Below are 22,846 nucleotides of genomic sequence, written 5' to 3'. Positions count from 1 at the left end.
TCGTAAAGACATTGTTGAGACATTCACCCACATCGTGTTGCCATCGAATGCACCCTCTTAAGAAAGAGAAAGAAAAAACGAGGGAGGATAATTGCGCGAGAGTAAGGAATGGGACATCCCTGTGTAATAATCGTCATGCTCCGTCTCTCATCCCTGTAAAAACGTTGCTTCGTGTGGAAACGCTTCTGTTTTGCGATGATAGTAAGGAGCCTGGCTTGCCGGAGAAGCTCTCGTAAAAGCGCTCTCTCTCGCACTTCTCGTCTCTCCTTCCCGCGCGAGAGAAAGAGACGCGACTTCCCGAGGGTGCGATCAATTCGCACGTATGCGGGTTAACTGAATACCGAGAGGGAGAGATACTCCGGCGGGCTTGGTTACCTTCTCTCGAGGAATCTCATGAAAATTACTGTTTCATTCTTTTTCCGCTCACGCCGAGAGCTGCACGGTGGACGGTTTTTGGCCCGGGGGCTGAGACGTACTTGTTGTCCCAATAACTTCCAGAGGGATTCCTCCGACGAGCGTAAACGGAGCGAAATGTCGTTTACGTTGTGGGATGCTTTGTGGGAATCGAGTGTTTGTCGATTGTTTTGCCCAGACGAAACATTTGTATTAAAGATTAAGAATTAAATGAAAAGACATTTCTTTAAGAAAGGCGATTTTATATGTATTCTTTTCTTATATTTTTAATATCCTCTCTGTAATTTTGCAGAGAATGGAATTTGAAATGTACCTCTATCGAAAAGATAACAGTATTATACATGCTGATTAATTTTTATTTATCTTTTCACTTGCGTTTTTTGTTTAAAATTTAAATCAATGGGCGATCTGTGTAAGGGTATGTGTTCTCCATATCCCTTTTTTTTATCTTTATTACAATAAAATTCTATTCCCGAAAAAAGTAGGCGCAAGATTACCCGGTGGCAACGTGCTATCAGAGGACGAGCAGGATGGAAGAGCCGGAACATCGGAAGACGACGAGATGATGTCCGATTCCGAATCTTCGATCACTTCTTTGACGGATAAGAAGAAATCGTTTGAGCAGACGATGGATGAAGAAATCGTCATGTTGGCCGAGGCTGTTTGGGATCATGTGGCGATGGAGCCGGAGGAGCTGGCTTTTCGCGCCGGGGATGTCATCGACGTCCTCGATACACTGGACAGGGATTGGTGGTGGGGCAGCTGCAGAGGAGAGCACGGATGGTTTCCGGCCGCTTTTGTCAGGGTAAATGTCCTTGAACAGGTCCATATATATTAAAATAAATTACACTTTTAGCCCTAGAATGACCTTAAGTAATAACATCATAATTATTTATTTAAGCAACACAATATGAATATAAAACGATAATTATAACAAAACAAAGTTAATTTGTAATTATCATAATTATCGAATTTAGTTATTATATGGTTCAATTAAGTTAAACTTAGATATAATAAATAAACTCGGTTAAAATAAATTTGTTTATAGTTGCGCGTGAGCCAAGAAGATACGGTGGAGGATTGTCTGGCCGCGATGGCCTCGGGAGGATCCTCGGGTACTCAACTTAGAAGGCGGACGAGCGTCTCCCTGCTCTCGAACGAGCAAGTGAGGACCAGCGTGGTCCGCGAGCTCGTCCAGACCGAGCGCGACTTCGTCAAGGTCCTACGCGACGTGGCCGAGGGTTACATCGCGGAATGCCGCAGGCGCACGGACATGTTTACCGAGGAGCAGATCGAGACGATCTTCATCAACCTCGAGGAACTTCTAGACTTTCAGTCTGAGTTCCTGAAGGATCTCGAGGACCGCATCGACTGGAACGCGCCATACAAAAGCTGCATCGGCGAATGCTTCCTCAATCATGTCAGTGGCATTATCAAAATATCGCGCTTTCTTCTTCGTTGAAAATTCCATGCATCCGAGTGATAAATTGATCGATTTGTCTCTATATTTCTTCATTATCTTAACTTTCTTGGACTATATTAAAAGTTGGAAAGAAGTTAGAGAGAAAGAACTCTGTCTATGTCTATGTACCTTTGGATAAAGTTAAAGAAAAAGAAGACGAAAGACGTATTATTGATTCTTTCAGAGGGCGGGTTTTCGAATGTATTCCGAGTACTGTAACAGTCACCCAATGGCCACGGCGACGCTGCAGGAGCTCTACCATCACAATCGTTATAGCAAATTTTTCGAGGCCTGTCGACTGATGAGGGGTCTCATCGAGATCCCCTTGGACGGCTATTTATTGACGCCCATCCAACGAATATGCAAATATCCCCTTCAATTGGCAGAGTTACTGAAATATACGAAGACCGATCATCCGGATTATCACAAGATCCAAGAGGCCTTGGAAGCGATGAGAGACGTCGCGGTATTGATCAATGAGAGAAAAAGGCGGATGGAAAGTTTGGAGAAATTGGCCGCATGGCAAATGCGCGTAGAAGGTTGGGAGGTACGAGCTTTTTGTAGTTGTGATAAAAACTGTTTTTAAAATTTGCATTTTGAATCCTCTTGATAATACTGATTACCTTCATAGTGCGAGCTTTATCTAAAATAATTGTCTCGAAATACGTTTAATATCGACGGCAATCGGTCGCAGGGTGAGGATCTCATAGAAGTTTCGTCGCAACTTATTTATCAAGGTGATGCGATGAGAGTGAAGACTGGCATGTGGACGAATAACATCACATTATTTCTCTTTGATCATCAACTGGTCTACTGCAAGAAGGACATTCTCAAGCGCGATACCTACGTCTACAAAGGTCGCATCTATCTCGACACCAGCGAGGTCATTGATGTGCCTGACGGAAAAGGTAACGAATGTTGTTAATGGGATTTCTCGATAAATTTAAATTGTTAGGATATCTCTTACATCTCTTATGCAAGAGCGTAATAACTCTGTAATTGGTTAATTTTATTATTTTATATAATTTTTTTATTTTATAAAATTCCATTTGCGTATTACTGCGTTATTACAGTAAGAGACGTTATTAAATAATTTAAGATAGAATCGGTAGGGTACGATATAAAATATCGACCACGCCTTATAATAAAGATATATCAAGCTAATGATCAATTTTACCCGTAGACCTTCAATCAGGGGTGACAGTGAGGCATTGCCTAAAGGTATACAGCTGCGTCCGGGACAAATGGTTGCTTTTCTGTTGCCGCACAGCGGAGGAGAAACGGCGGTGGCTAGCGGCGATGGCCGAGGAACGAAGGCTAGTGGCTAAAGACAGAAACGACGGATTGGAGTTTCCAGCAGCAGCTAGGCAGCTCGCCAGGCTTGCCGCTAACAGACAGCAGAACAGACCACCGATCAAACCTCGCAGTAAGTATTTGCCACTATGATGTTTGTACTAATTTAATAAAATTAGATTTGTTCGAAAAAAAAACCGCTATTTTAATTTTATTTCATTTTCTCTCTAAAATATTTTTTCGCTATAAAATACCTTACTTTTTTATTTTGTATTAATTTATATTGACCGATTTAATTTGATTTATTTAACTTACTCGATCAGTCTATTTTTATCTTGTATTAATTTAACGATGTTGCAGACAAAGCATATAAGAGGGAATCGGCGTACGAGATGCCGACGACAATGGTCGGTCAAGGCACCACGAATTCGCTGGGACGGAAGGTCGGGACCTGGTTCATGTTTGGTAGCAGCAAGAAAAGCACGCGGCTTCAACCGTCCTGAGACAGGCCCACCTTCGTACCGTATATTGACCTATAAAGCTGCGGCTAACGACGCTGCATCGTCCTGTCGAAATCCTGGCGCGAGATACCTCGATCTTGATCGCTTCGAAACTTAAGAGCCTTTGCGAGCAGGCATTTGAATTCCAGTCAGAGTAATACTGTTTATTGTATGTGACTGGTCGTGGAAATTATTCTCTAAGCATCGATGAACGAGCCACTATGATTTCGCTAGGATTTCGTAGCACCGAGGATGAACAGCGCGCCTCGTCATATGTACGGCACGAAGGTGTTTAGATAATTCATAAGTGGATTTTGTCCGACGAAGTATACCTCTTCTTCTAAGGCAGGGAAAGTAATCGCTATCGATTTTGTCGACCGATTTTGATCATCGTCCATGAACAGCGATCCGCAAAATAGAAGAAACTTCCAATGATTTTTCACTCACTGCCTCTCTCACAGAAAGCAGACGTTTCTCTCTATCAAGCAGATATCATCGTCCACTTTAGATACTTGCAGAAAAAAGTCGCTTATTATGCCTAACCAGGATTTTGTGAGTCTTCGAATCGGTGCTTGCCTAACTCTTAGATCTTAAAGCAATGTTCGATCATCTTCAACGTGACGTTACGATGGTGCCCAGTCTGAGAAGCACCGTCCAAAGAAAAAACGTTTCGGAGAAGAAAAATATTTGTTATGAGCTGAGAGAGGTGTATAATCGCTCTTGTAGATATTTGGCGTTAAAAATTACCGTTAATAATAGCGGACACGAGAGTAGATTAGGGAAGTAGAGACATTTAGAGAAGTAGATAGTCTATAAATGTATAAAGTCAATAGCGGGCTTCTGAAGTACTAAAGAGAAAGTACTAGTCATTCGTCATCGCGAATTCTTGATGAACGCCGATGAAACATGATATATATATGATATATTGTTACACGCGCAATCGCTTTTTGGGTCGAAAAGCTGGCATGGTACGTCACACGGCTGTATTTTTTATGATAATCGAAAGACTGACAACTGAGATGCTTCCTCGGGAGGAAACCTTGAGGTTGTAATCTTGAGAGAGAAATGCGACGGGATCGATTAGGAAATATATCTGAATTGAATTCGTTAAACGAGTTTCGCCTTTCGTCTAGATTATTTGATCGTTATTTCGAAAATTATTTTGTCGACCAATTTTACGTACAACGAGAACTAATAGCACGTACACACAGTTCTACGCAAGCGTCAACAAGTTCGATCACAAAATCTATATGTTGATTGATTTCGCGAGGAAATTCTGATCGGCCGATTCCGCACACCACTTTTCTCTCAACGAAAATGTAGATGTATTTCGTAGAGAAAATCTCCAGCGAGCTATACAAGGTAACTCTTACTGCCTAACTAATGTTCGTTATTTCGCATCGTAATCATAATATTTGTAGTAGTTTGTACGAAGTTGCGGACGACGGGAAGACAAGAAGACGAGAGGCTGAAACGCGAGGGCGAAGGAGAGAAAAAAAAAACGTTTATGTTTACGCGAAACAACGCAGTAGCATACAGATGAAAAAAGGTGATTAAACAAGATATGTAAATATTCGCATATCATGTCTCCTTACCCGACTGCGATGTGAATCGCCAAGCTTTTAAAAAGAAAAAAAAAGATGGAAAAAGGAAGAAAAAGGAAAAGGGAGAAGATCGCGAGAATCTCTCTCAAGTTTTTCTACTCTTGTACAGAAAGATGTATGAAGACTTAACAACGAGAAAATAATATCTGTCAGCAGAAGAACCTCTGTGTTAATAATATGTGCATATTATCTATGCGGTCCCTTGACAAAATGTTCGATCTTGCAGTTTTAATGACTTAATCACAGATCCTGAAAGTTTCCAACACTGCCAATAAGTTAAAAGAAATAAGTCTTCGTTCGTTAGAATTGTTTGGTTCGGTCTTTAATAGAAAAAAGAGATCGGTATAATTTCGATTCTCTTTCTCTCTTTTTCTCTCTCTCTCTCTCTCTCTCTCTCTCTCTCTCTCTCTCTCTTATATACAGTATATATACGAGGGACAAACGCGACTATTCTGTCTTTTTGACATTTATGTCTAAAGGGGTGTAACACACGAGTATGAGAGCGAGGCGGTATTTACGTTTTTGTATAATACATAGAAAGGTATATTTTTACTTATTTCCCGACAACGTAATTTACTATATATGACGAGGACAATATAATGATAAAAGAATGGATCAAGATTCCTACTGTACAGAGAGATCATTAGCCTGTTGATGTTTAGACTTAGGAGAGGCGCAAATTTGTTGCTGGACCCAACTCATTTCAGAGTTATTTTTATAGGAGAAATGACTCATTGATTGGAATGTGATTTTTTTTATAAGTATCGCTATTATACATGGACTGCTTTAATGGCCAACGTAAGTATAAAGAAGAGTAACTTGTTAATGATAAGATTGATAAATAGCGAGGGAAATCCCGAGCAACACGGAAGTCTAAAAGATATCCTTCGGAGGAACGTCTTCTACAACAAGTTTTACAGGCGTCTCTTGACGACACTCGTGTTGTCTGCGGGACACAATATTGTGTAATCCAGAAGTAAGCACAACTTTTCACGAACAATTCATGAAACTGCACTTGCACTCTCACGACGGAGAAGTAATCGAAATCCGTGAAAATTCGTATCTCGCATTCACGAGCTCTCATGCATTGGCAGATGAATTACATATCTGACGCACCGATTACTTTTTTACCTCGGAGAATACTACCCTCTCCCCTTTCTTTTTTTCGGAAACCGTTATTCTTTCAGAAACCGTCAAGCAAGATCTGCACAAAACTCGAGGAAATGCGCTTCAAAGCAATAAATCTTAAACTAAGCGTTATTGTTATGATAATTTAGGCTATTACGTACATATATAACGCATTTAAAAACGCGATTATATTTTCCCTGACAATGAGATTTGATATCGATAACCGTGTGCGTACATACTGATGATGAACTAAGCAGAGCTCTTTTTCCGTAGCGAGATCGCGCTACGCGCTAACGATGCAAGAGGAAAAGCAGCACAGATAACGCATGATATCGCAATGTTTTCTGTACATATATAGACGTGTTTTGTAAGTGTAAATACCGTAGACCTACTCTCTCGTTAGAGAAAATAACTTCAACACGTTTTGTAGCGACTAAGTGAAACGTACTGTTAAGCTATATATCTGACGTTCATATAGTTGATTACTAATTAAACGGTGATATCATTTTGTATATTTGTATATCTCTTTAATTTAATCATCTTGAGGATTATTTGTCATTGCGAGATCGATTGTTCGTATTATAATTATTGTTTACGACATGTACAATAGAATGTTATACAATATGATTGTCATTGTTTCCAAATACAAGCACATACATATATATATCTATATTTCTATATATATATATATATGTATATGCTGAGTTACATATATGTAAATAAACATTTTATAACTATTATACTTTGTCCATGTGTTCTTATTTCATTTTTTCGTAAAGATATATGTCTATAAATGTTTATATAGCAGTAACACAAGGCTATGAACACTGAATTATGTTAATCCTTAAGCTTAGACAAAGATTTAAGTAAGATTTAAGGAATTACAGTTACATCGTCCTGTTTTGAAATTTGGGCTTTTAATTTTGAATTTTCGTCTTTCAATTGATTTACGACTTGTCGAAGATTCTTGACTTCTTCCATCAACTGTGCGCTTTCATCCAAGCTTTGGGCTAATTTTTCCGGAGCCTCTCTTAATTCCGTAATGTACTCATAAGCTCGCGCTAGTATACCCCCTTTACTCTATAAATAAATTAGTACTAGCATTAACAAATAATACAAGTTATATGTTTTTATAATATAAAATAAAAAATTTATTAATTTATTTGTAAATTATTATCAAAAGACAAATATCGATTTAAGAATTTGCAAATGTCGTACTTGCGGTTCCAAATTGGATTTTACATCTCCCTCTTTATTCACATTCTCCGGATCACATTCGGCCAAGAGATTTGCCAACTTAGAAATCCAGTTGCTAATTTTGTCCCTTCTACGTCTTTCAACTTCATTGTGCGTTACTCTTCGTCTCTCGTCCCTCTAAACACATAATTTTCATTTTCCTAAATGAAAAACCAACGATAACGTAAAGTGCATCGATAATATCGAATGACTTTTACCTTCTTCACGGTGGTTACGATATTCTGTGATCCTTCTATCTGCAGTTTAGCTACGCTAGGAACCACTCTAGCAGATTCTGATGTTACAACGTCATTGCCATTACTGAGCACGTATAATTGTCCGTTCAGCGGCGAAGTCAAAACCTGGACAGTATTATTCACAGGCGTGGCTATCGAAAGCTCATTGTCCTCTCTGTCATTGTTGCTGACATGCATAACTTTGTAGGCCACTGTATTGTCATCTCTGTTTACTGCGTACAGGTGGTACTGTATGTTGTCATCGTCAGCTTCTACATCAGCATCGCAGTCCACTTCTTCCAGAACCACACCAACAGCCTCATCGTTCACTATATTCTCATCTGTGCTATAACACGAGCGTGGTTTTGTTGTCGAGAAAAGAAATGCACTTACAACACAAATGATAAACACAAGGCATTTCTGCAAAAAAAAAATACTCATACCTTTCGTCAATAGGTTCAAACTGATTGACCTCCATTTCAATAAGCGGCAAATGCTTTTGCGATCATTAATTTGATGTATAAATAACGACGCGTTGGTGCATCAATAGTAATTATACCGACGAGATAACATTGAAAGCATGCAAGCCGGTATTGGAACGCTAACCTTTCTGGCCTGTTGACGCCTGGCATTCGTATTCTACTGTAGCGCTCTTCAGAAGTTCGAGAACTCACTTTGTGAAAAGAATTTTGCGCGACCGGTACAATCGTGAGAGCGCCGCTTCGGTATCTCTCTGGCCGCGCAATAAAGTATGACATTTGTTTTTCGTAAAAGAACCTTTTGTATTTCTCGTCTTTCCTCTTCTTTTTCCTAACATTTAATTTATTAATTTTTTCACTCACCCAATTCAATGTACAGCTGACCATTTAAACAGCCTTACATTGCAAGGATGCAATATTTTATATACATATATTTCATATGTCATATTTCATATTTCATATGTCATTCACATGAAATATGAAATAATTTATTTCATATAATCATATATTATTCATATATGAAATAAAAGAAATAAAAGTTACAATTTGACATTCAATAAATATATATATCCATTACTATAGATAATTTTTAACATATACCAGGGGGGACATGTGTATGTGTATGCAAATAATATCATATATAATTATAAATAATGAAATAATCACGTTATATTAATTATTGACTACAATGCTTCTAAAGCTTTTTGATCGTTACGAAGTTAAATATCTCTCGATTTTTTAAAAAAAGCTCAACAAATATATGTATATATACACATATAATTGTACAAAAACATATATATTAACACAATTAACTTTCTTTTATATGAGTAATACTATTGTTTCTTTATCGTATAAATCTTTATCTTTATCTTTTATGAATCTTCACGCATTAAATTCGTAACGTGACAAAGCAAAATATGCAATACGTGACTGAAATTAAGATTGGGAGCAGTAATCATGTGTCATAAAATTTTTTATAACGCTGACAATATGACATCTGTCTTTTTACGTATAACATTTTTTCGATTACAGATCGTATCTCATGACAGATAGACGTATATTGCACGTGAGGTAGTTGTGTTAGTTCCTCTTAACGCATTTACAATTTCTGGTACGTAGGTAAAAACGGCACGTGTGATGTCCATTTCCACCTGAAAAATTAATTTATAAATATAATTAACCATCATTCGTACAAACGTATAGATAAAAAAAAATGCTATATATTAATACCTTCTCAGCAGATTCATTCCGCATGGGAAGTCGAAAGTGTTCCGGACGTACTCAACGCCAGATCCTTCGTCAGTTTTTTTGTCAGTCACATCACTGGTCAGTTCCATTTCCTTCGACCAAGCCTCCAATCCACGGTCTCTCGCGTTACCTTAATTTTAAACAAATAAATCAATAAATACATATATCCTGTCATTATTGTCTCTATCAACAATACCTGGGATGATGTTGTCCAGTAAACAGCCTAACAAACCACCTACTAGAATAGTAGTGCTAAGTAATACGGTGAATACGCTGTCCACCACAGCGTTTCCCGTTTGTATCGTGCCCTGATGTTTGATCAGCCATTTCGACAGGACCTAAAACAAGTCACATAAATATGAAAGCGTTTATGCGTATAAATAACGAAAATCAATATAATTGAGCACGCACTCGTATCATCCCCGAAGGTGTATACTAACCAGAGGGAAGAACATGGACAAGCCCAGGATGAATAAGTTTCTCGAGGAATTGAGATTTACATACTGTAACGCCGACAGGCCTGAAAAGAAGAATTACGACTAAGAATTAGGATTAAAAATAATAAAATAATAAAAATATAATATAATAAAGGAAGAAAAAAAACAGTAATTTTAATAAAAACAATTTTCTAATTATTTATATAAGTACTATGAATAAATTCAACATATCTTTTTCAGAGAGCTGTCTATATAGTCTTACAAACGCTCATAAAAACGCACTTTCTTCTTACTCCGAGACTGATATTTATAACCGAACTATTTCGCGATCGAGAACACATCGTAGAACAAATTTACGCTTACCGAAAGCACAAATCATCCCAAACATCACGCAGAATATTCCGCCGACTATCGGCTCGGGAATTATGATGAACACCGCGCCGAATTTGCTGATCACGCCCTGCAGGATCATCAGGAAGCAGGCCCACTGTATGACCCTACGGCTGCCGACTTTGGTGACCCCTAGAATTGTTACGTTCCATTGGAAGTTAGACGATGCCGTCTACATCATTAAATTAGTATTAAGCTCGCGATTAAAGCATATATATAATTGTCCGTTACCTATCGTGCCTACGTTTTCGCCGAACGTGTTCGTGCCATTGCCGCTACCCCAAAGTCCGGCCAGCATTGTACCCAGACCTTCGATACCGATACCACGGTTGATCGCGTGAACCGGTGGCGGCGGTGCTCCTAGAAATTTTTCAGTAAATTACAAGCTGCATCGTCGTTAATAAAAAATGTTATAATTTAATAAGCCTCATCTTCTCTATGTTGCGTTTACTAATAACGGAAGACTCTAAAAGGAGAATTTATAGTTTTAAAATAAATATACCTACCACACATTCTCGCGGTGGTCGGATAGTAGCTGATGGATTCTACCGTGCATGCTAATACTCCGGCTAGCATACCGAGTACGCCTGATAACGTTACGGTGGGTACGCCCCACTGTCCAGGATATGGTACCCGAAACCAAGGGGAGTCGTTTATAATTCTTAACTTGCTGTCGGATCTGGCGGGATGGCCGAACGGTAGCGTGTCGGTTACCGTTAATATTGCGCAGATTATCCACATGACGATTATCGTCAGCAAAACCTGATGCAATGAGTACTCCGGTTTAGATATACATGAGTAAATATTGATAACATTTGTACGTGAATTTTTCATTCTGAAGCGATGCTCTACGGTCCCGTAAGCAAACATAGAACTTTTTTTTAATATATCTCTAAATAAAAAAAGTCTAAATAAAAACGTTCAAAGCAGAAATTTAAGAATCATTATTTGTTTGTACCACGGTAACTCACGGTAACTTATCATATGCCCGTATCACACTACGGATTGAGATTGAGATTGGATTGGAATTTAATCAATCATAATAAAGAAAACTAAACTCAAATTAGTAAACTTTGCTCTATTTGGTCGAATTTCAATCCAATCTCAATCCTAATCTGTATAGTCTAGCTGACACTTTAGGAGATTCAGGATCTTTCTTTGATAATACTTACCGGAAAGAGTTTGAACAATTCGAACCAGATAATGCGGAGTCCGTGGCCTTTCCGATACATTACAAACGGAAATGGAACGTTGACCAATATTTGAGAGCATGTCGTCAGTAGTATTATCGTTCTACAAACGCAAGCATATATTAAGTCCAAAATATCATGTGTACATATTTGTATATATGTCATTTATATTTATACAATATAATACAATACATACCCAGCCGCAATACCCCAATGCTGAGACGCGGCGTCCGCTGCGTTTTCGAAAAGAGACAGTCCAACTAGCGAGACCGTCGGCACGATTGTCAGCGGAGTTATAAATTTCAGCAAATATCCGACGATACCTGCGTGCAGATGCATTTTTAGCGTCTCGCGATATAAAAGAAGAAAGAAGTGAAGAGAACAAAACTACAGGGATTGCGCGACAGGTTCGGTAATTAAAGCCGAAATTAACGCGATTGAAATACCTCCAAACCCGATGATCACTTGGAACAAAGCGGAAACAGCGATGGCACCCGACAATTCTCTCATCCGGATTTGCCAGAGCTCGGTTCGGTTTTCGTGAGACATTTCCTCGAGAATCTCTGGCCTGGGGCACTCCCACTGCGGCAGATTTAATATTGCCAGAGTCGGCACCAAGAACGATATGGTACCACCTTGTACCAATGGCAATCTAATGCAAACATACGTTTCTTCGCGATTAAAATTTGCCATCAATATTTCTACGAGCACCAAGATATTCATTTTTGTTATGTTTGCAAATATAGTTTAATGTTCTATTAGAGTATTAGAAATATTTCTCAGCGCGCACGTACAAGATGCCTAAAAAACTCTTTAGTAAGAATCTTTGATCAATGCAAAATTGATTTTTTTTAAGTCAATATCGAATTATTATTTATTATAATTATTCAATTTTTAGAATTTATTTTTAAATATTTATTTAAACCTAAAGATAAGAAATTTTATTTAAAAAGTAAACTCTATCTAAAATTAATGAGATATAATTTTGTTATCTTGTTTAACTTACAACTTAAAGACATAATATTTTAATTTTTTTTTAGGGATTTTTTATAGAGATGTGTATCAAACATTTGGACAATATTAATCACGGTTATTTATGTGTATCTAAATAATGAATTAAAAAACAGATACAAGATAATTATTGTATGCAATAATAAATTGTACATAATATTCCATCTTATTATTACAGAACATATTTACCCTTACCTACATCCTACGGTAGTCTGAATGAGCGTCACTATGCCAGTAACAAAGATCATCGTGGAAATAACGTGACTCCTCGCGGGATCATCTTCGGCCATGCAGAGGGCCGGCGTCAGAATGAAAGGAATAGAAACGATTGCGCCGATCATAGTCAAGTAGTGCTGCAAATGCATTTTATTTTGTACTTATATTAATAAAAAAATACGTTCGCGTTAAATTCGAAAAATTAAACATCAGATTATAGGGCACATATTATGAAACTTTTCGGAATGGATTCCAATCGAAATTGTTTAGTTATTTCCTAGATTTCTATTGTGTTTTCTAGGAAAAACGGAATAATTCCGATCGGAATCCATTCCGAAAAGTTCTATAATACGTGCCTGAAATTATTTAACTGTGACAAGCTGGCATTGCACCTCTCCTTTTTTCACTCGTTCAATAATTTACTTGCCTACTATTCCATGATGTTACAAGTTAAACAACTCTGCGTTAGATCGTGTATATGTGTCTGTATATATGTCTGTGTGCGTGTACGTATTATCAAAAATATCATGTAAATAAAATTGACGTGTGTTAATGACGATGTTTCCTTCCATAAGATTTATTGTACAGCACAATGAGACATAATATACTGCAACATACGTTTATTTAACGCTCGCGTTAACGCATCCCCGTTCTTATTCTTATCTCCCAAATAAATACCTAGCAATAAAAGCGTAAGCTTATTCGTACGCGAGATATACGTCTGCTTCACACTTTCAGAACTTTTAGAATTATTTACAATTATTATTTCCATTCCTTTCTTTTGAAATAGTGAATTGGAATAGCTCCACTTTTACTCACACGAGATAGATAATATGTATATATTTGAAATAATTCGGTTTACTAATTGAAACGAAGAATAAGTACGGAAATAAGGCAAAAAGCGTATACATGTAATATGCAATTACGAAACCTGCAATGCCATGAATAAACACAGATACCACGGCGGAATGTCGTCGATGCCATAGGTAATCTCAGGATTTCTATTCGTATCGTCCGCTGTTTCCTTCGCTATCGGAACAGCCGTCGAGTTGTCTGTGTTCTGAAAGATCAAAAAATAAACTCATAAAAAAATAATAGATATTTATATTTACACGATTAAAAATGCTATATATGAAAATGAATGTCAAGTAAAAAATATATAAGAAAATCGTTAAAATGTAAATATAAATATTACGAAATTTTATCGAAAGATAACTTTGAAGCATTTCCTGTGTTGATCATTTATAGCAAGTATATACTTAAGATATCCAGAATTATGTGTTAAAATTTAATTGCTGTTATTATAGGGCATCAATTAAAAGTCACATAAATCACTTCTTTCATAAGAACACTTGTGAAAGAGTGTTCATATGATAATACGGGTGTCTTAGCTTATTGTTAGTATAGTATTCACCAAAACGACGCCGACGCCTGATGTATTCAGCAGAAAAAAAATTACTTAATAATCGCTTAATGATTCTTTAATACAGTTCTTGCTTTTAGTTTCTCGCTCGATGTAGCAATAAGTGTATAAACCAATCTATATTAAAAAGAATCAACCAAACGTTTACTAAACTTCATTTTCTGCTGAACGCAGTCAACTTCTAAAGTATATAAACAAAGTTCATTATTCTCAAAATAATACTGTATATAAAGAATATTATTATACAGCTTAATTCCTTACTTTTATCGTATATTTTTTATTAAAAACTTTGTTTTTGCTCAAAGAAATCCCTGAAAAATTGTAATCTTATTCAATAAAGAAAATGCAACATATATTTTATAATTTTTAATAAAACTTTTAATAAAAAAAAACGGTTTTAATAAAAAATGAAATTATGGAGTACGAATTATAACAAGGACATTGTCATTATATGCATTTCATTTCAGCATCAAAAAGGTATTTCCAATAATATCCTAATTTTGTTAATCCCAAGTTACTACCTTTAATTTTTGTCTACATCGTTGCAACCATGTAACGACGAGATTTCGAGTCTCTCAGACCCACAGGTAGTAACCTAGAATTAATATTACTAATGTAACAAAATTATATTCTTGTCAAACGCGAATCAAGATCTTTATGTATAATTGTATATATATATAGATAGTAGATATACAGCATAAGAGTATTAGAATAAACAAGTATGATACTTGTCAGGAAACACCTTGCAAAATCATAAATACTGATTTTAATTAAGCTTTGCATGGAAATGAGGTAAATAGGTGAATTTAAAAATTGTTGCTGCTTTTAAGGGGTAAAAGTACCCCTTGTATTGGGTAAATTTATTTCCCAATAATCTTCAAATTTTAGTGAGTATCGGTTAATATCAAATGATATGTTATCCATATACGTGTTTGATATAAATACGTGATACTACTATTATATCAAATACTGTATGTGCTTGATATAATATACATCCTTAATCATCAAGTATAGCGTATGGCATATATTATGCCATATGTAAAGCGTTTACGGTTGCTTATATGCGCAAAAGTCCAGTGTCACGCGTCATTCGTGCATAGCCGTTTATTATTTATCACTCCTCCTAATACCTAAAGTTCAATATCTTTGAAAGCGTCACAAATATGACAGACTTTACATAAATAGACGTTTCAATGTCATATGTCAGGATAATGAAATTCTACAAAGGCAGGAACTACTTATTGTCTAATGTTCAATTTAATGTAAAATCGCATATTTCCTGCGTTTATGTTTCAATAAGTTTTCCTGCATGGAAACTCATCGAACATTTTACTCATCTTCCTTCGGATATTAATATTTAAAGCATTCCCGTGCGTGCACGTGTTCGCCGTGAATTGTGAAAACACATCGTAACTCACTCACAGATCACTCATAAATCGATTCAATTTGAGTTTTCCTACTTTTATGTTTGTTGTACTGAATCTCATCAAACGCGTATTACTCATCTTCAATATTTAATTTAAACCATGCACATCTTCGTTGCGATTGTGGCAAACATATCATAACTCCTTCAAAGATCAATCATAGGTCATATGGAATATATTGCTATTCATTTGAATTCACAATGTCTATAATTCACAACGTCTAATAATTCTTAATGCAAAAAAAATAATTTCCACCTAAAGAAGCAATTATCATTTTAATCATTTTAATCCTGAAAAACGCACATGGCTTGACTTCTAAAATATTGTCATAGCATCAAGTTCCTTCTCTTCGGAAGTATTATGTTTTCTTGTAGATATACATTACCTACATATCCATAAATATTTACCCCTTTTCCTATTTTGGTCTTTCTAAAAGCTGTTAGGCAAAAGTTCGTTCTGTAGTAATAAATTGCAACCAAGCATTTACATATGTATCGTGTGAATTATAATATCGTATCTATTATATGCGAACATGGTAATTTATTCTTAAATAAGAATATCGAAGAAATTTAACTATTAGGAAAAATCGAAAGAAACAATTTAATAGTTTAAATTTCGTTTAAAATAGTTTAAACTTTTGTTTTTATATGAAATTATTAAATTATTTAAATGTATTTAAACTATTTTGCTCATAGCCAAATAAAAAGACATATTTTTTAAGAAGCGCGGGCAAGAACTAAGATTAATATAATATAACTAATAATAATAATTTTGATTAATTTAACTTTGATGCTGCGAAAAAATACTTGACACTTTTTTCATATTTAGAGATAATTATAAGGATTATTAGGCATCAGCGACAAAATTCTATTTCTTTCTATTCTTGAATATTGTTTTACTATGCACATATACACACAAATATTGCACAAATTCTAAAAATTATAAGTCTAATATGAAGTCATTTATAAGAGAAAATCTATAATCTTTAAGGCATATGCACGTGTCTTGGACGTGCACATTGTCTAGATCTTTTTTTCGATAATTTGCATTACATAAACTGCATAATGATAATAATTGATAATATCTATCTCTTGTATCAGCAAATTCGCTATTTCCATAATATGTGCTGACCGAAAGCAATTAACATTAATGGAATAAGATCGATGCAAAAAGATCCAAGAGTTGTTGAATTACGTAATGTTGCATCTTTTTTCTTTTTCCGAGCAGTCACGCTTGAGTGAAAATTTCAATCGCGTTTGCTTCCAGGAAGAAAAACTTATAATCGGTAGTCATTAACTTTATGACCCTCCATACGAAATCGCGTTAATCGTGACTATATAATTAACATCAGTCAAAACAAAATCAAGTCTCGAATACGACAGCCAATTTTATTCTACAATTGAGTCGCGGTATATACTGAGCATAAATAATAATAGATAATGTAACTTTAGTACTTTATTTCAATTTATTATTAATTTGAACTCAAATTATATACGAATTAGATTACTTTTACGAAGAAGACGTCAATATAACAACATTCGTGATGCAATAAGTAAGGTTTCTTTTTTTTATTAAGAGTGTTCGGGATAAGAACTAAACTTATCACCGTATCTCCAACTGGTTAGGTTGAAACTGGTTGTTCCAGCATTTTGACAAAAATCTTCGATGCAAATAAAGTATAAAACAAAGGGGTTACAGGCTCTTATCGATAAGCTGCGTTTTGATATTCACTGTCAGTACTGAAAATCTATAGTTTAAATCACGTATACGATTTTCAGTACTGGCAGTGAATATCGAAACGCAGCCGTAAGTAAAACTTAGTCATAAGTAAAAAAAAAATAAAAGCTGACCATTTTTTGTTGCAACACCGACTTGTGACAACTTTATACGACAACCGGCAACGCACATGCACGATATCCGACTCCAACATATGACATATTATAGAACGAACCGAAAAGATCTTATGGACTACTTTTACACGTCATCATTAATCGGGGGTTTAGTAACATCTGTAGTTATAACTTATTAAAACGCATTTACACAGAGAGAGATTTATTTATTTTATACCTCCATTCAAAGAAATCTTAAAATCTTGATCTTGTCAAAGAAATACAGCAGATATACTTTTCATTATTTTATCTCAATTTAGTAGCAATGCAATAATCATAACAACTTGTTTAACGTTTTACACGTTTCTTTAAAACGGATTTGTAAGTCTTCGTCAACGGGTGTAGAGTAATAATTGGTGTTATAAATCTGTTATTTAACTAGCGTTTATACGATATTTTATGCCAGTAGTTATAATTATATTAATGTTATTAAATCTGATTAATAGTGTAAATGTACTCAGATAGCAAAACGCCTGTCATATATATATTTACAAAATAATATAGGTGTGGAAACTCGTGACGAGCGTTTGCGCAAATAACATATGTGAAGCTGCTGCATCCAAGTTAATGCTCCGCAACAATATTGAATTTGTTTCAAGCAAATAATGAAGTTGTTTCGGTTTGTTTAATATTCGTTACATTTTTGCAGTAATATTACGTCCTCGCTAGGATAATATATGAGCCTACGAGGCTCATATATTATTGATATATAATATATTTACATATTATTGATGGAAACAATTTATACATTTCTGTTGCAAAAGTACCATAAATGTCAATCCTGAAACAGAATTATGATTCATGTTCACGCAATATTTGTAGCAAAAATATATACATAAACTGTTTCCAACAATGATTTACACATGATTTTGCAAATTCATGTTTTGCTATCTGGGGTAGTCATATAGTATCGTTCTATTCTCTGTCTGTGCACACTTGTCTCAGACAGAGTATACCTACATAATTCTCGTCTACTATTATTATTGCGACGCTCATACCGAGTAAATAAAGCTCAAAGCCAGATGATCGCATTCTGATAAATGTGCTAAACGCCTGGCAATAATATAAGCACATGGAACTTTCCGCGACAGTTATGTTAGCAGGTCGAGTAGCAGGTTTAATAGGAAAGATTCTATCTTGCTTGAGACATTATAACTTTTAATCCAAGCTCGCCGTAGAAATAATGCAATCGCGTTTAAGATTGCGAAATGTATCGAGACAAGTGCTCGATACGTATCGACACAAATAGATCACGATGAAAATTTATTCTGCAGTTTTTTTTAAAGCTGACGCTTGACGATAATATATATATGATATATATGATATTTAACAATATCTGCGCCATTTATATTAGCAATATTTTTTAAATATTTTATTATATATATTATATTATATATTATAAACATATTATTTATTTTATAATTTAGTTATCAATATATTATTTAATAATATTTTGTTTTGAGCATATTATTCTTTAATGTCAGATTACCTAGCCATTTGGGAATTCATTTTTCTTTAACAATGATAGCGAAATCCGCAACTTTTAATTATTATTTATTCATTAGCAATCATCAATATTACGTCAATTAACATATAATTTTAAGTCCTCGAAATTTATTCAAATAAGTCTTCATTAATTTAAAAAAATCATGCAAAAAATTATCTTTTTTTTAATATCGAGCTCTAAAGTAAAACTCTATTGAAATTTTATTAGAATCAATTCGTCAATATATATAATTAAGCAAGTTATTACATTCTTTTGAATCTTGATTTACGAAGAAATCGAGGAAGAAATGTAATTTATTCTCTAATCGTTCATTAGATGAAAAGAACTTCCGCGTAAATAGCTTTATTAATTTATCAAATATGTATATACAATTTCACATCAAGGAACGAAGAAGCATTGATATCGCGAATGAAAATTTAACACTCGTCAACGTCTCCTACTCACCACTTCGGACATTGGCATCCCGTTGTCTAGCATTTTAACAGAAAACACAATACGATATATAAACTATAAACTCGATTGACAATTCCGCCCGAAAAAATCTTGCGACAGTTCGTCGTCGTCAAGGGATAAAGCGCACGTTTGAGCAGATGCGCACGTGCGATCTTCTGCGACAATCGCTCAAATATATAAAATATATCAAACTATACTTTATGTGTTTGCGCGCGGTTTCCTCTTAAATAGATTGCCTTGCTACTATCCGCTGTCTATGTGTGCCTCTATCTACCGCCTTTATTAAACGACTGTTTAAAAGCAACGCGTTCTCCGTGGCTCTTATCGCCCCCTCCGACCAAAGCGCGAGAAGACACCGCAATGGATAATGCAATTGTGACCGTTTAACGACGAGAGTTGGTTAGCACTTCAGAGAAAATGAGAGAGAAGTCTTGAGACTTCGAGGGCTACGTGGGGATAGCAAGGCGAAAAGAATTACATTTCAGATTGCCAGATAGTGCGAGACCGCGAGACTAGCAAATCTCTTCTTATTCTTCTCTCAAAGTGGATGCCTATCCGAAAACACGTGGTATTACTAAGAATAAATTAATAAAACATATGATATCTCATTTTTTTCGGTCGCGCCTTCCTTGCGGTGGCCACATCTAAAATTTAATTAGCGTATACTTATATCAAAAGCTGCAAGACAACAAACAATCAGCGGCGCGTCTGTTGTTTGTAAATTGTTTCCAAATTTCTTTTTTTTATTACTTTTTATTAAAGTACGATTATATAATTTTGAGTTCTCGAAATTTATTCAAATCGGTCTTCATTAATTTAAATTAATCATGCAAAAAATTATCTTTCGTTTTTTTTCAATGTTATATCAACATTTAATCTCGAAGCAATCTCTTGCATGCCAGCTGCACATAAATCTTGTAAATTTTATAGATCGTCTTACGTAACACTGTATTATTAAACTCTACGTAATTCATAATGATAGATATTGTCGATTCTATCGCTGATTAAAAAATAAATGTTCATCTCAGAAACTCATTTTGGCGAGAATAAATATAAAATCAGGATATAATTAGGACAGATTTTTGGAAATTTACTTAATTTCTTCCGTACACGTAAAGTTATAAAATTTATTTAGCAATTACTTGTTTCTAACTAAACATATGTGCGTAATAAAATGCTTAACGAATTCACATTATGATAATAACGTATAAAATACAGGAAAATTTTATAAAATAAGTATATTCATTCAATGGCGCGAGTTAGCTTTATTTGCGCAAAATTATTAATGATATGAATATAATTTGATAATATTTATAATAAAGTTCAAATACTTGAATATATAAATAAATGCAAAATTTTTAACGTCTCAAGAATGAAAAATTATCTTTGATAAAGCTACCGCTGAAAATAGATCATTGCAATTGCTAATACTAAAAAGTATCCTGCGTAGCAACTGCTATACGAGTGCAAGCGTTATCGTCAACGTCAATTACATCAACAAAGGTAATTTCAACTATTACTAAATTCCGATTAACTTTATCACTTATTGTCAATACTCACATTTCGGTTGACATAGTTAGAATTATCAGTTTTTTGTTGTTTGAATGGAAGAAAATGATTAGATTAGAGAAAACGAATAGGTAATATTTGGAAGTGATTGTTCTGTGAGTTTAAATCAATCGTCGATCAAATTAAAAAATACACTTTTCTTTTCTTTCTTTCTATTTAGAGATGTATTACATGAAGTCGAAAATATATCTTCGATGGTTCTTTCCGTAGATTACTCATTATTAGATGATACATTAAACATAGTTTACATTGTATATCACATATATGTTGTTGTCACAAGTTTAATATAAATATTGTAATTACATCTTTCATATGCTATGAATCAGCAATTATTATATAAAGAAATATAAAGAATATAAAATTTGTAACTTACAATTAATAATTAACTTATATAATTAAGCTACTTTAATAACTTACAAGTTATACCTTAAACCAACATTTTAACATCTTAAAAATCTATTAGATTGACAATCTTATAGAAATTCGTGACTGTTAAAATTTGTATAATTGTATAATTTTGTAATATAAATACTAAATCTTGTGATTTATTAATTATCCTATTATTTTATGGATATGTACATATCACCTATGTGTATACAATATAAACTATATATATATTTAACGTGTCATCAATAATGAGTAATCTACGGAGAGAACCATCGATGAAGATTTATATTTCATCATAAATATCTGAAATTTATATATTTTATATTACTTTCAGTGCTACTGCTTATTATTTAGCTTCGGTACGATTTTTAGAATGTCAGAAAAAATTTACAATAATTTCAAAAATTTATAATCTTTGATTAATCCATGCGAGTGACAATTATAGAAAAAAAGATGTTTTGTGGCAATATTATGATATTACTACAGTGTAAATATGCATTCTTAGCCCTCCAATGAGAATTTAAAAGGGCAAGCACTATATACGTGGGGTGTAAATTATATATATACCACTATATGATTTATGCTATAAATATTGAATCAATTAATATTTTTTGTTTTCTGTTTAATATTTTCATACAAACAAGCTCTGCTGTGGGGTGTAAAATATATCCCACGCGCCTAACTAGAGGGTTATTATTGTTGTTAATGAAACATATATGTACAATAATAATTAAATCACGAATTCAATATTGCATTAAAAATTATTCAGATATATTTATGCTAATAATCGAAAAACTTATCTATAGTCGATAATAATATCAATATTCTTCAATTATCTGCGGGCTCACGGAATCACAATGTGCGCATAAAAGTATGGTACTTATAACTCAATGGTATGTGTGTACATACATATGTACGTTTTCCAACAAGCGACACAAGTCGCTGCAAACGTCGTTCTATCTCTCTTTTTTTAGCATTTTCAACGAATAAACAAAGGCAGAACGACACTTGCATCGAATCGTGTCGCTTGTTGGAAAACGCACTGTATGAGAGCGGTAGCCAATCAACTGCGCGCTTTTTCGGAACTAGTATGCGTTGCGAGAGATGATTGGCTACCGCGTCGCTCCTCGGCGTCGCACTCTCGCGTGCAAAAAGCATAACGTAACGCAGCTACGAAAAAAAAGAACGAACCTATTATTCGTTGTGATCTCCATTCTCCATCATTGCCCATCATCGCCCCAGCTGTGGCGAGTGGCGAGCAAATGTCCGCCGTTATGGTTAAGTCCTATTTGTAAACGGTGAACTTGTTACCCCCTCACGGCCCACCGTTTGATGCTGAAAGCCGTTGTT

The 22,846-nt window shown here is 34.8% G+C and overlaps 3 protein-coding genes across 8 annotated transcripts in view; 1 reads left to right on the top strand and 2 right to left on the bottom strand.

The window, feature by feature from the left end:
* Positions 1-7,143, top strand: part of Rhogef3 (Rho guanine nucleotide exchange factor 3) — a 98,770-nt gene extending 91,627 nt beyond the window's left edge. Inside the window, exons 19-24 of one of the 4 annotated variants that reach the window (XM_071772922.1) lie at positions 897-1,219; positions 1,463-1,834; positions 2,061-2,423; positions 2,571-2,784; positions 3,060-3,302; positions 3,530-7,143. In XM_071772922.1, coding sequence (XP_071629023.1) covers positions 897-1,219; positions 1,463-1,834; positions 2,061-2,423; positions 2,571-2,784; positions 3,060-3,302; positions 3,530-3,672 — 1,658 coding nt within the window. In that variant the 3' untranslated portion in view covers positions 3,673-7,143. Of the gene's footprint in view, positions 1-896; positions 1,220-1,462; positions 1,835-2,060; positions 2,424-2,507; positions 2,785-3,059; positions 3,303-3,529 lie in introns of those variants that run through there. The other 3 variants (XM_071772923.1, XM_071772926.1, XM_071772925.1) reach the window with 3 other exon arrangements.
* LOC139809768 (uncharacterized) lies at positions 6,972-8,518 on the bottom strand. Its single transcript, XM_071772940.1, has 4 exons — positions 8,317-8,518; positions 7,856-8,219; positions 7,620-7,775; positions 6,972-7,481 (listed from the first exon to the last, which is right to left on the bottom strand). Exons 1-4 carry the CDS (start codon positions 8,349-8,351, stop codon positions 7,275-7,277), a joined length of 762 nt encoding a protein of 253 aa, XP_071629041.1. The 5' UTR covers positions 8,352-8,518; the 3' UTR covers positions 6,972-7,274.
* Positions 8,519-9,307: 789 nt separating this feature from the next.
* LOC139809765 (solute carrier family 23 member 1) lies at positions 9,308-22,828 on the bottom strand. 3 transcript variants are annotated; one of them, XM_071772936.1, is made up of 13 exons: positions 22,688-22,828; positions 13,776-13,904; positions 12,824-12,981; positions 12,064-12,269; positions 11,814-11,940; positions 11,600-11,720; positions 10,934-11,189; positions 10,659-10,787; positions 10,401-10,559; positions 10,041-10,120; positions 9,797-9,938; positions 9,583-9,730; positions 9,308-9,503 (listed from the first exon to the last, which is right to left on the bottom strand). In XM_071772936.1, the coding sequence occupies exons 2-13, from the start codon at positions 13,785-13,787 to the stop codon at positions 9,452-9,454; spliced, it is 1,590 nt and encodes a 529-aa protein (XP_071629037.1). In that variant the 5' UTR covers positions 13,788-13,904; positions 22,688-22,828; the 3' UTR covers positions 9,308-9,451. The 3 variants fall into 3 exon arrangements, with proteins under 3 accessions (XP_071629037.1, XP_071629036.1, XP_071629038.1); XM_071772935.1 differs by lacking the exon at positions 22,688-22,828 and adding an exon at positions 19,532-19,955; XM_071772937.1 differs by lacking the exons at positions 13,776-13,904; positions 22,688-22,828 and adding an exon at positions 13,201-13,748.
* Between the last annotated feature and the right edge of the window lie 18 nt (positions 22,829-22,846).

This window comes from Temnothorax longispinosus, chromosome 3, assembly GCF_030848805.1.
Source record: "Temnothorax longispinosus isolate EJ_2023e chromosome 3, Tlon_JGU_v1, whole genome shotgun sequence".
Lineage (NCBI taxonomy): Eukaryota > Metazoa > Arthropoda > Insecta > Hymenoptera > Formicidae > Temnothorax > Temnothorax longispinosus.
Note: the sequence above shows the minus strand (reverse complement) of the source record. Positions and strands in the feature narration are given on the sequence as shown.